This window comes from Dermatophagoides farinae, chromosome 3 (genome assembly GCF_024713945.1).
Source record: "Dermatophagoides farinae isolate YC_2012a chromosome 3, ASM2471394v1, whole genome shotgun sequence".
Lineage (NCBI taxonomy): Eukaryota > Metazoa > Arthropoda > Arachnida > Sarcoptiformes > Pyroglyphidae > Dermatophagoides > Dermatophagoides farinae.
The window spans coordinates 5,965,649-5,980,261 of NC_134679.1; the positions used below are offsets into that span (position 1 = coordinate 5,965,649).

At 29.1% G+C, this 14,613-nt stretch overlaps 1 protein-coding gene across 1 annotated transcript; it reads left to right on the plus strand.

The window, feature by feature from the left end:
• The first annotated feature begins 12,840 nt into the window (after positions 1–12,840).
• Positions 12,841–14,611, plus strand: LOC124494432 (thioredoxin domain-containing protein 5). Its single transcript, XM_047057597.2, has 2 exons — positions 12,841–13,241; positions 13,319–14,611. Exons 1-2 carry the CDS (start codon positions 13,072–13,074, stop codon positions 14,454–14,456), a joined length of 1,308 nt encoding a protein of 435 aa, XP_046913553.2. The 5' UTR covers positions 12,841–13,071; the 3' UTR covers positions 14,457–14,611.
• Positions 14,612–14,613: the final 2 nt, after the last annotated feature.

The following is a 14,613-nucleotide window of genomic DNA, read 5'->3' on the forward strand; positions in this document are numbered from 1 at the left end:
TAATTTATTTTAAACTCAGAATATAAGCTTTCTCTCTCTCTCTCTTTCTTTCGTTAGATGCATCATCCGCATCATTGCTGATGATCATCATCATCATTTCGCTATATTCACACACACACACAAACATTATAATGATTTCAAAAGCTATATAGTCGATAGTGATCCATTTTCATTTCGATTCGTCCCTTTTTTTTTCTTTCCACCAAAAAAAAAAAAAAAAAAAAACAGAATTTAGCTCTTCTTATTTGAATGTGATTCTTGTGTGTGTGTGTGTGCATCATTTGAAAACGGATGCTAACAAAGTTCCTGTTTGTTTGAATTTTGTTTTTTTTTGTTCATTCAATTTTTTTTCTCTTTTCATTTGTTAGATTCGGGTTTTTTTTCATTCTGGTGACAGTGGTGTTTTTTTTTTGGTGGTGGTGGTGGTAGTGGTATAAATTTTTTTTTTCATTAATTTAAATGAATAAGCTTGAAGTGAACACGCAGAGATACACACACACACACACACACTGAATTCTATATATTTATTCAGGAATTCTAGAATAAGGGGAAACAAGGGAACTTGGATTTGAAAAAGAAAATGAAAATGAAAATGAAAAATTTTGGAACATTAATATGTGCGCGTGTGTGTGTGTGTGTGAATGTCATTTTCAATTCCCCCATGTGTGTGAGTCTTGAATTTTTTTTTCTTCAATTTCTTCTTCCTTTTTTTTTGATTGTTCCAACAGAAAAAAAAATTTCTCATTTCTTTCTTTCTTTCAAAACATTCATTCATTCATTCATTTTGGCTTTTTTTTATTTTTATTGTTCGTTAGTTGTGTTTTGGGTCCCGTTTTTGATTCGATTCCATTTTTTTTATATCGTCGTTTTTTTTTGTTTCGTTGCCAATCACACACACACACACACACACACACATACACAATGCTTCATTGAACATTTAAACTTTTTTTTCATTTTTGTTCACTTTAAAATGAATGAATGAATAAAAAAAAAGATGAACACAAATAACGAATATGGGATGCATATATACACACACACACAGAGAGCAGTGAATGATAGTTAGATATGAAATGAGACAGAGATAGATGAAATGAAGAGAAAAAGAGAGAGAGAAAAGGAAGTGAAAAAAAGTTTGATTCAAAATAGCAGCAAACAACAAGCCTAAAGCTTGATAAGACAGTCTGTGTGTGTGTATGTATGTGTGTCGGGATTCTAAGGTCCCAATTGAGAATTATTAAGTTGAACAGAATTTTTTTTTTTACTATTCTTATCATCATCATTATTATTATTTATTATTACTGATTATTATTATTATTATTATGGATATTCTCATCGATGGAATTTTTCGTTTTTTTTTCTCTTTCTTTTTCATCATCATCTGAATATTCTTATAAATTCTGTGTGTGTGTGTGTGTTTTTTTTTGTTTTGTTTTGTTTTTTTTCCATTTTTTTTCGGTTCCGTTTGTTATTTATTACCAATTTTTCTTGCTTTTGCTTACTTGAACATTCATTTGGCTAGTGTTTTTCTTTCTTTTTTTTTCGCGCGCGCGAAATGGTTTTTCAATATATGAAAAAAAATAGATGTTCCAACAGCAGCAGCAGCAGCAACAGAATTCATTCATTCATTGATTATTATTATTTTGAAATTTTTTTTCTTTGTACAGAATTTTATATTCCGTGATGCCTGGTTGTTGTTGTTGTTGTTTTTCGTATTTTTTTTTTTATCCAGTTGTTCATTTTTTTTCTCTCATTCCCCGTTCTTGTTGGCTGATTTGGATGCAAATTCACTTTCTCCAACCATTTCCATTCAACCATGCACATCTCTTTTTTTTCTTTTTTTGCCATTTGTTTCATTCATTTCATTTTATTTTATTTTGAGTTTGCGTTTGCGTTTTTTTTTCTTTCGTTAACATTTCCATCTTTCTTTCTCTCTTTCGCTCTCTCTCACTATATATATTTATAGATGTCAAAACTTTCAAATTAGCTCCAGAATAAAAAAAAAATATAGTAAGAAGAAAAAAAAAGATTAAATTAGAAATGTTTGTATGTATGTGCTGCCAATGTCTGTATTCTGGATTCTGCATTTTTTTCACATTTATTCATTTATTCTCGATTCTGGTGCATACATACATACACAGATGATGGTGGCACGACAAGCATGCATGCAGGCAAGCAGGCAGGCAGGCGCCCAATTGAATAATGTGTGCTGTCATTTAAATGCAAAGAAAAAAAAAGAATGAATGAAAAACTCTCTCTCTCTCTCTCTCTTTCTAAATTCTGGAGAGAGAGAGGAAAAAAATCAGCAAACGGAAATACAAAAAAAAAAAAATATCAGAAAAAGAAAACAACAACATTCAGTTTGCTGTCTTATTATTATTATTATTATTATCATTATTTCTCATATCACAATTCTTGGAACTTTTCGTTTTTTTTGTTTGTTTGTTCGTAAACGTTCACAACAACAACGACAGCAAAGTCATTTGATTATGGTTCTTTCAAAATTCTTTCAAAAAATTTTTTTTTCTGGATAAAATTTTTGTTACCCAAAAAAAACTATGGTGGCGGTATTTCCATTTGATGATGATAATCATGATGATGCATAAGAATGAAATAAATTTAGTTAGTTAGTTAGTTAGTTAGTCTGGTTTTCGTTTGATTTGGTTGATTTGAATTGATTTGAATGATAATCAGAGCGTGTTGCGCATGCATTTTTGTTCATATCATCATCATATGATCAAGATTTTTTTTTTTTTGATCAAAACACGTAACAATCTCTCCGCTAAATTATGTTTATTTATTTGAATTTAAATTTTTTTTTTATACTCTCAAATTCAACATCATCAATAGATGGAACAAATTCAAATTCAAATTAAATATCATTAAACATGCAAATCACGAATGTTTGTGAGAGAGAAAAAAAAAGAAAGAAAGAAAGAAAAAGAAATTGTTTGAAAAGTTATGAGAAAAAAAAATTAAATTTTTCAATAAATGAATGAAATGGTTCAAATTGAATCCAACGATCCAAAGAAGACAAAAATTGTTTGTTCATTTCGTTTGTGTGTGTGTGTGTGCGTATCACTTGGTTATTCTGGTTATTTCAATTTTATTTCTTTTTTCTCTCTTTCCATTTCCTTCATTTTCATTTGAATTGCGTGCCATATTACCGTTAATGAATCAAACCGGAATTGTCGTCGTCGTTGTCGTCATTGTTGCTGTTGCTGCTGCTGTTGATTTTCCAAATGAAAATGTTAATAAATAAAAAAGAAGAAAATTTAAATGTAAATCCGGTTGCCATTTTCAGTTAGTAACAAACAAAAACAATAAAAAAAAAAACAAACACACACACAGACACACACTAGCCAAAATGTCATGATGATTGAAACTAATGATTTTTCCATTATAATAAAAATATAATGATGATGATGATGATGATAATTGAAATTAAGTAAAACAGCGAGAAAAAAAAACACTGAGCCATTCTTTTTTATTATTATTATTGGTGTATTTTCGTTGCAAATTCAAATTCAAATTTAAATTCAAAAAAGAAAAAAATTAATGTTTTTCCACTCGGTCGATGTGTATGCAAAAAAAACAATTCCTCACATTTGACATATATGCAACATAATGACATTTTTCATTTTCATTTTTTCCACTAAAAAATGTTATGTAAATTTTTTTTCTGTTTTCCAGAATGTTTTTTTTTTTGCAGAATTCAGAACAAAACAACTATTCTGTAAATCTTTCCATATTTTGTGTTGACAATGATGATGATGATGATGATGATGATGGTGATGGCCAAAGTCCATAAATTAAACATATCCACATCCAATGATGATGTTGATGATGGCCAAAGTGGACAAAACTTTTGTTTTGTTTTCAAAATCAAAAGTTTTATCTATTTTGGCAGACAGACAAACAAGCAGAGAGAGAGAGAGAGAGAAGAAAAAATTAAATAAATTTTTCATTCATTTTAAATATTGCCATTATTATCATATATCCATATAAGTCGAATGACAAACAAAAAAATTTTTTTACTCTCACAGGAAACAAAATATAAACCAAGTGAAGTAAAAATATGGAAAAAAATAGAATGGATGAATGATGGTCTATGGTAAAGTAAAGCTAAAATAATGCGGGACCAACGATTCATGTTGAATAATTTTCTTTTTCTGTTTTTTTTGTTTTTGTTTTTGACTTTTTTTTTCATAAAGTTTTTCTCTTTAAGAAGAATTTATTATATGATTCCATGATGACATCCAAAAAAAAAGAATCATTATCTCATGGTGTGCATAAGAGTGTGTGTTTTTTCGTGAAAAAAAAACTTTGAAAATGCAAAATGCAATTCTTGCCAATGCAAATGTAGCATTATCTACATTTATTCATTCTAATGATAGTGGAAGAATTATCATTGTAAACAAACAAACAAACTAAAATACAAAAAAAAGTGAAAATTCATGTTGATGATGGAATTCTGTTTTCTCATCAGAACCATCATTTTATTCAAATTTGATTCCAAAAAAAACCTAAAATAGGCGTGCAGATAATGATGAGCCAAAGAAAAAATATCATCATATGTGGAACAATAATAAAAAACAAAACGATGAAATGAAATGAGATAATGGCCAAAAAAAAGCCAAAATACTTTTTTTCATTCCTTGTAATAATGATGATCATGATAGATTTTCATTTTGATAACGAGAATCAATGGATCATCATCATTATGATCATATGGCAAACGGTTTAATTTTCCACCAATCATACATCATCAGATTGATTTTTTTTCTCTTTGATTGTCGATTATGTCAATTATTATTATCGATATGTATCCATCTCTTTCTCTCTTGGTTTTTTTCATTTATTTTGATGTTTTGCAATTCGAATATTTTCTGTTTTGTTTTGTTTTGTTTTGTATCCAACCAGAAAATATTTTTTTCACTCATTCATTCATTTATTTGGCATTTTTTCATTTATTTTCCATTCACAAAACACATGTATATGCGTGTGCCATTTTGGCCATCATACAAACACACCACACACACACAATCAACCTGAATATCGATACTGTCAATTTTTGTTTGTTTGTTTGTTTTTTCTAGATTTTCTTTTTTTTTTCATTTTGCTATAGCATCATTATACGCCATGCAATCTCTTTCTCTTTTTTTTTCGATAACAAAAACATGCAAAATAACAAGAAAAAAAATTATCGAAAAACCAAGTAAATGAAGAAATGAAACAAAAACATTAAAAAAAAAAATTCCAAAAGACAATGTATATGAAAAATTTATGCACAAACACACACACATCGCATCTCTTTTGGTGCAAGCAAAAAAAACATTCTGTGAGATGTATGAAAGATATGTGTGTACAAGAATATTCTTTTTTCATCATCATCAACATCATTGTGTGTGTGTATGTGTTTTTTCTTGGTTGTTTTCAAGCAAATCTTAATCATGTTTTTTCTCTCTCTCTCCAGAGTTTGTTCGTTTTCCATTTTTTTTCACTATCTATCTATCTATCTATCTATCTACGATGATCGAAAACAACAAACGAACGAATGAACGAAAAAAAATTTTTTGTGTTAGTGAATGAATGAATGAATGAATGTTTTGCGCGCATCACATTAATGTTTTTTTTTCTTTCTTCTTCGTTTTTTTTTTGTCAAAATAAATAAATGTAATTTTACTGTTTTGCATGTCTTGTTATCTTTTCGTTCGTTCGTTCGTTCGTTTGTTGTTTTGTTTGTTCGTTTTTTTTTTTGCATTTTTGTTTTTTTTTTCGTTGTTGTTGTTGTTGTGATTCCCTCTGGTTCCATGGAATTCTGTTGATGATGATGATGATGATGGCATTGGTTATAACAACACAACACAACACAACATAACTGCAAGCAACGACAAGCAAAATGTAGAAAAGAAAAAAAAACACGTCAAAATATCAGAAATACACGCTAAAGCCAATTTATTTAGAATTCTTTATTTTCTTTCTTTCTTTCACATTTTTTGTTTTGTTTCTCTGCATCTCATTTCTCACATTGCTCTTTTTAGTTTTTTTTCCATTTCATTCTTCTGTTTTGTTTTTTTTTGACTATTTTTTGATATTCACAAAGCAAGAATAACATGATTCTATTATAATTAATTGCACATTTATCATTCAACTTTGCATAACAAACAACAAAATGGAATTGGGCGCCATTTTGAACAAACAAATAAACGTCATAGTCATATAATGCATACACGTCATTGTTATTTTGTTTTGTTTTGTTTTAAATGTAATGGCATTTTATCCATAGAATGTGCATCATTTTTATTCTGGGCGTCATTCATTCTTGTTATTTTCAAGAAAAAAAAATCTTTCGATTGGTTCCATCACATTCATTCATTGTATATTTATTTATTATTAACAAAAACCAGCTTTATGAATATAGTAGCAGTCAGACACACACACACACACAGTGGTAGTATGTGTTCGTTGATTCTTGTTATAATTTGTAATTTTTTTTTCTTGTTTGGTCCAATTAACTATATATATGCCTGTGTTTGTACTTTTTTCTTCATGGTAGAAATAATGATAACGCCCCGTCTCTCTCTCTTTCATATACAGATGATGATGATGATGATAATGATGATTATAATAATTACAATCTATGTGTGTGTGTGTGTGTGTGCATGCCTGCGATTCTCTATCCTTTCACTTTCCTTCCTTTTTTTGATTCTTCATTCAGCCTATTCTCATTTCATAATGAACATTTTCCATGGAACAAATTCCATTCTATTCATCTATTCTGTATGGTTAGTTAAAGATAGTTAGTTGGTTTGTTAGTTAGTTAATGTATCTATTGGTGTGTGTGTGTGTATATTCTATGGTGATGTTCACTCCTTTCTTCATGCGCTCTTTATTCATTCATTGATGTTTTGTATGTGTGTATGTGTTTATATGTATAGCTTCTTTATTCTCATTAAATGCTATATAATTCTAGTTAGAATGAAATTCTTGCCTATTTTTTTCCAGTAATTGCCAGAAAATAGAAGGCGTGTTTGGATGTATTGCTTGTTTATATACATACATTCATTTATTCATTCCTGCATTCTGCACATCTTTAATCGGTTTGGTGTCTAGCTAATGATGATGATGATGATAACGATGACGATGATCGCGCATCATTCTACGATATTTGTTCTCATTCCGTATAGTTACAACCTCAATTAAACCCTTTTAACACTCCTCCTACCATTTTATATATGTGCTGCTTTATATATACATTATTATGGACATACACACTATGACTATGGAATTTTTTTTTTTTGGCCATAAAATCATCGCCATCACGATTAGACGATTTAGATCAAATTTGATCGTTTTGATAAAAGAAAAAAAAAGAAATGAAAATAATTGCAAATTCGAATCAAAATCAAATAATTAATCAATTGGAAAAAGAAGCACACACATATATTTTTTTTGTGTGTGTATTATCGATTTTATTTAAAAAAAAAATCACTAGTAAATCACTAGAAAAAACAAAGTTACATTGACTTGACCAATATGGAACTGGTCAATAGATTTCAAGATAAACAAAAAAAAAGAAAAAGAACGGAGAGAATAAATGTGCCCATAGAGATCATATCATCGAATGTACATTAATACCCGGTGTAAATGTAGCGTCAAACAATTAACAATAAAATGTTTTTTTTTCTCTTTATCCAATACACACACACACACACACAGGCACACAAACCATCGATTCATTCATTCAAACTGAATGAATCTTTGGATCATCAAAATAGAAAAACGATGAAAAAGGAAATAAAAAAAAAATTTTTGCCTGATTTCATTTTAATAGATCTTGATATGATGTGATGTTAAATTTGTGTGTCCAAAGATGGAACTTTTGGATGACCAAAAAAAAAAAAAAAAAAACTACCGACTAACTAACTATCAATATGACCGTATGTTATTTTGTAATGTTCATCATTTAATACTGACAAAACAATGCATCTGTAGCAGCAGTTTATTTTTATTTTTTGGTTGATTTTATAAGTTACTGTGTGCGTGTGTGGATCATCAGTTTTAATTCATTTTTTTTTCTTGATTCACTTGAATCTCTATCTATATTGTACATTGTGTGTTTTTTTCTGGTTCAAAATGATCATTCGAAACAAATTAAAATTTTAAATTAATTTCGTTTCTACCAGATTTCTCAACGCACACACACACACACACACACTATTACCAAGCTACACAATGGTAACGTGATGCTCACTCGAATAAAGTGGAAGGAAAAAAATGACCATCATCATTTTTTTTTTATTTTACCCGAACTGAATTATTTTTGAACAAGTTACGATTACTATAGTAGACTGTTTGGGTTTATTTTTCGGCTGAAAAGTGAGAAAAAAAACTAAAATTCAATTAAAAAAAAGTTTTAGATTTTTTTTGATTGTTTTTTTCCACTGATGATGATTGAAGAAGAATGGTCATTTTGCTTATGGTTGTTTTTTTGTTATTGTTTCTGGATTTGATCAAGTTTTTTTTTTGGTTATTGAATTCTGTTTTTTTTTTGTTCTACAATCCATCAATCAAGGTATATGCGTGTGTTTTCAGTTTTTATGTGAAAAAAAATTCAATCAAAATGATCAGATATACGCCATCCATTGACCGATGGACAAATCATCATTCAAATGTTGTTGCATTGCATTGCACTGTATTTTTTTAAGCAAGAAAAAAAATCATTTTTGAATCGACTAAAAAAATTCTGGCAATTTTTCGTTTCTCTTTCATTTCCAATCATATGTCTTCATTATCATCATCATGTATTATATTTGACATTCAATCATCATTATGTCATTTTTTGGTTTGTTGATTAATTTTAAATGGATTTTCAACCAGCATCATTTCACATCCATTTAAACATAATTTATCACATTAGTTTTATATGAAATAATTCTCAATATAACGGGTTTTTGGAGTTTTGAAATTTTTTTTTAATTTAAATAAATGCACATTTTGTACAGTACACAATACACAGGAAAGAAAGAACGAAGGCGGGTAAAGGATTCATTCTTTCTTGCACTTTTGTGTTTGTGTGCTTGTATGGCAAAGAATCATTTATTCCTGAGATTTATTATGAATTAGATGGGCTGTACTCCCTTTTTCACTCTTTCTCTCTCTCTCTACTCATTCATTGTTGCCTGCTGAACAATGAACGAATAAAAGATATTGGGTAATAATAATAAGAATAATAACGGGTCGATGAAAATATGCTATGCTATTTATTCAAATGAAATGGCCTGCTTGAAATTCTTGCATATAAAAATAGGCCTGGTTAAAAAATTCTATTTTAATTGTAAAGGGTTGAAAAATGTTTGTGAGCGCATACATAACATTAGCCATTGAATTCTATAGATTCACTCGCCATCTCCATTTTTATATACAAGAATAATAAACGAAAAAAAAAATTTCGGCACTGCCTACACAACCCTTTTCATTTTATTCTTAAATCACTGTGTTTTTGAAAACGTCATATTTTGTTGTTGAATTGCAGAATTTTTTTTTCGTTCTGCATGATCACCACTGATAAAAAATTTTTTTTTGATCGATATCATATGAGAATTCTATAGAATTAAATTGATCAGAATTTTGCCACAGTATTAAAAAAAATGTCATTCTCGGTTGACATTATCATACATCACGATCAACAAAATCCGTTGAGCATTGTGTGTGTGTGTGTGTGTGTGTGTGAGTTTAATTTAAAATTTAATTTAATTTCAATATTAAGATTTTCTTTTGACATTACCATCATCATCATCATCATTGACAATAATAACAACAACAAATATTCATTCGAAATTGATTTTGTTTAGAAAATTCAAAGAATTTTTTTTCTCTTTTTTTTCATAAGGCCACTGAATTTGAAAATGTTTTTCTTTTCGTTGAATTATTTCATCTTGAACTTGTTTCCATTTTCAAGCGAACATACACACATCGTTCGAAATGTTTTGGAATATTGGAAAAAAATCCAATCAATATTTGTATTTCTGTATTTATTCAGAACGATCGAGAGAGAGAGAGAGAGAGAGAGAGAGAGAGAGAGAGAGAGAGAGAGAGAGAGAGAGAGAGAGAGAGAGAGAGAGAGAGAGAGAGCGAAAGAGAAAAGGTTATGTCAGAAATGTTGTGAGGAAAAAAAATGCAAAGGTTCGATTCTTTTTACTCTCTCTCGTTCATGATTGAAATTCAAACCTAATTTATAACTTTATCATCATTCTCTCAAGATAAATGTTTAGATTGCCTCAATAATGATGATGGTAGAAAAAAAAAGAAAAAACAGAATTCTGCATAATAATAATTCTGTGGAAAATGAAAAAGTGCATCACATTTTGGCATTCATCATCATCATCATCTGCCTTATAGGCTTTTTTTAGGCTTCATTCAAGCATCATTTTCAGCCATCACTTAAGAATGAAATGAGAAAAAAAAATAAAATTTAATGTAAAATAAGAAAAAACGAAAATTCAACCATTAAAATCATCAGAATTGATAATCAACTTGGTGGTGGTGGTGGTAGTGGTTGGGAAGGGGGAGGAGAAAGAAGAAAAAGGAAAATTCTGAATATCAAAAACGATTCTCTGTAACGTAAATGTGAATGCAAAAGTACCCATCAATTTTCCTACCCACCCACCCGCATTCACTAACGTTATTATTTAACAGAATATTCCATTAACTATCTCTTTAGGCTTCTTATTTCTTCTTGTGTCTCAAACGATGTATAAGATAGTGTTCTATCGATGAATCTTTTTTTTACAAGATAAATTCTGTACACTCAAAAAAAAAAAAAATTAAATGCATTCATTATACCATAGTATTAGATGAGTATGCATGGAATACATTACACATCATCGTCATCATGGAATGATGGAAAAATAAAAAAAAAGGGAGGATGAATGAATAAATTGATGATTCGTCTATGGGCGATGCCATTCATTTTTTTTTCTTTCTCTAGTTTGTCTTGTTATATTTACAACAGTCGATGTAATGAAAATTTTTTTCAAAAATTGTGATTTTAAAATTATTTTTATGCTAAACAGTAATTACTTTTAAATGTAATAAATGCTGCAAAAGCATCATTATTACAAGCTGACTATAGTATCGTTTTTTTTGCCGATTCTGTGCCATAATCATCATCATCATCATCGATTACATCAATCGTACCGATTGGAACGCTGATTTCGATCTGGTATGCTCTAGCATCGAATCGGATAAGACCCTATTTAGTTTTGCTTCGTTTTTTCTTTTTGGTTCAAAAAATTTTCAAATGAAAACAAACTTTTATTCAGAAAAAAAAATCAAGAAAGAAAAATTCTAATTCTAATGCTAATGCTCATTTGAGAGAGAGAGAACTATACAAAGACCGAAACAAAATTGGCAACGATGGCGATGTTGACGACGACGACGACGACAACAACGTACACAGCTTGTCATTGTCGTTGGTGAATACAATTTTTTTTCTCCACTTTTTTTTCAGCTAAACTTTGTGGCAATTTTTTCCAATTTGGGTTTCCATTTCCATCTGATTCCAGAAACAGTAGCTTGTTAGCCTTTTTTGTGTATGTGCGGATTCTTATTATTCTTTTTTTTTATTTTTGAAGCAGCCGATCGATTGATTCATTCGATTAGATTCTATCCGACGCTCTATACTGTATGTGTGTGTGTGTGTGCGAGCCCAAAAAAAAGAGAAAAAAAAGTGAATGAGGGAGTGAGTAGTTGAAAAGCTTTTCAAAATTAAAATTTGAATTTTATTAAAATTTTTTTTTCACATTCGTTCATCGTTTATTCAATTCACTGAACGTTGGTTGTGTTGTTGTTGTCGTCGTCGTCGTCGTCGTTCCATCAATGATTCTATAGAATCATGGAGTAAGAGAGATGGAAAAGTGAAGAAAAAGCAAAAAAAAAGAAATTAAAAAATCTAATATTTTCCTAGGATTCTTTTGACTGGAATATAGAATATATTGAATATAAAAAAAAAATTCGATGACGATTGCAATGACAATTTTTTTTTCTTTGAAAAAATGAAAATATTGCCATAACATGAACAATAATAATAATAATAATCGATGACAATCAATGAATGAATGACGTATGTATGTACTAGACACTTTTGTCGTTTCAAATCATAAGTGTTTGACGTGGAAATGAAAATGAAAATTGAAATGAAATGAAATGAAATGAAAAAAAGATTTTGAATTGAATTTGGTGAAGTAAAAAAAAGAATGTTGTTTTTTCAATTGGTTTTCTTTTTTTTCAGATTTCGCAATCAAAATTTAACTCAAAAAAAAATTTAATTGTCACATCATACGGATTTTTTTTTGTTATTATTTCACAAATAATTGATGGACAATGATGATATAAGTGGTGCTTTTCAAAAAAATGTTTCGATATTGTTGGTTCAGCTGGAAAAAAAATCAAAATCAAAATCAGAAAAAAAAGAAAGAATCTTCAAACAACAAAGAATTTTCTTTTTCTCACCTTGAAGATTTCTGATCCAGAAAAAAACGGTATTCAGAACAAAAGAATGAAAAAAATTCAATTTAACGCTACAATAATTATTTTCAATTGAAATCAATGAAAATTATTGAACAGACAACAAAAAAAAAACCATTCGACCAATCTTTGTTGAAATCTTAATTGCCAATTTAAATTTGTTATACACACACACACATTGCACATAATAACAAATACTAAGGTTCGGATGATGATTTGATAAAAATCATCATTTTTTCAGTTTTGTTTCGAATCAATATTTAATAATATCATCGACCATCAGATGGCAGTTCAATCGTATAATAAACAGCCAGTTGTTTTTATTTTATTTTTTTAGTTTAATGCTGACGATTCGTTCAATTTGGCAAATGTTTTTTTTGTTTTGAATTTCGAAAAACATTTGGTTTCAATCATTTCGCTGATGAATTTGTACCAATTGATTGATTGATTAATAAATTTGGGCGTTTTTCTCAATATATGTGACTATTTTCCGAATTCAAATTTGATCTGTTCATTTGCATTTTTGATCTCGTTTGTTTTACAATGAAAATGTATCGAAAAAATTTTCATCTCACAACATGTTCCATCATTTTTGCCATTATTCAATTTATAATCATCATACATCGAGCTAAATCAAAAGAGTTATCTATGAATGAATTTGATGATTGGGATAAAAGTCAAAAATATCTGTTTGTCTTATTCTATTCATCAGAGTATGTATTTTGATTGTTGGTTAATTTTCACATTCTCATCTTTGGTTTTTTTTCGGTTTTCCTTTTCTATCCACTAGGTCATGTAAACGTTGTGCACAAACTTTACTCGATTGGAAATTATTTGAAAATCGTTTCGGTAATGTTCATTTATTTTCTGAAGTCCAAATTGGACATGTTGATTGCAACGTACATCGTGATCTTTGTTCACGTGAAGATATTCAAGAACTACCAATGGCAAAATTATATGTTGAACTTAATAAGATTACTCGAATTGAAATCAATTATGAATCGAATGAATATGATCGAAATTCGTTGGATATGTTTTTATTGAAACAAATCACTCGATTCGGATTTCAACAACAAGATTCTCAACGACAACAACAGCAACAACAATCGGACATTTCATCCGATGAATCGACGGATGAAACCGGTGGATTTACTGTTATGCAATTGAAAGCTAAAAATGGTTTATATGAATTAACCGATGATGATTCAGCATTGTTTCTTAGTCAAGGACAACATTTTGTCAATTTTTATGCACCATGGTGTTCACATTGCCAGCATCTAAAACCTAAATGGGAAATGATTGCAAAATCATTGGAAAATAATGAACAAGTTAAAATATCGCAAATAAATTGTCAAGAAAATATCTATGCATGTAAAATGCAATACAAGATTAAAGAATATCCAACACTATTATGGATATCGAATGGAAAAATTGTTGCACGTTACAAAGGTTCACATGAAATTGATCACATTAAATCGTTTATCAATTCTCAATTGACTGATTTTGAATTGGATAAATTATTGAAAAAATATTCCGATGCTGATTCCGGTATTGAAGAATTGGAAATTGATTATCGAAAGAAAACATCAAATGTTATACTGTTGAATGCGGATAATTTCAAAGGGACCACCGATTCTGGTTGGACATTTGTTCATTTTACCGTACCATGGAGTAGACATTGTCGTCAAATGAAATCAGAATGGGATAAATTCAGTATAAATGTACCGAATTCATTGAAAGTGGCCAAAGTGGATTGTTCTATACAAGAAAAACTTTGTACATTGGAAAAAATTGATAGCTATCCAACATTGATGCTTTATCATGATGGCCATAAATTGCCGGAATATGATGATAAATTACGTACAGCAGATTCATTTCTACAATATTTCAATATACAATCAAATAATTTACCCAAAACTGAGTTATAGAAATTATTATTATTAGACCAGTTTGCCAACCGATAAAGACCTGTCTATATAATACATATGTGATTTTTAATTTCCTGTGACATTTTGTATTCTTTTTTTTTCTTCATTTTTCCAATGATAATTGAATTTTGAATAAAAGGTAAAATTGAAATAATGA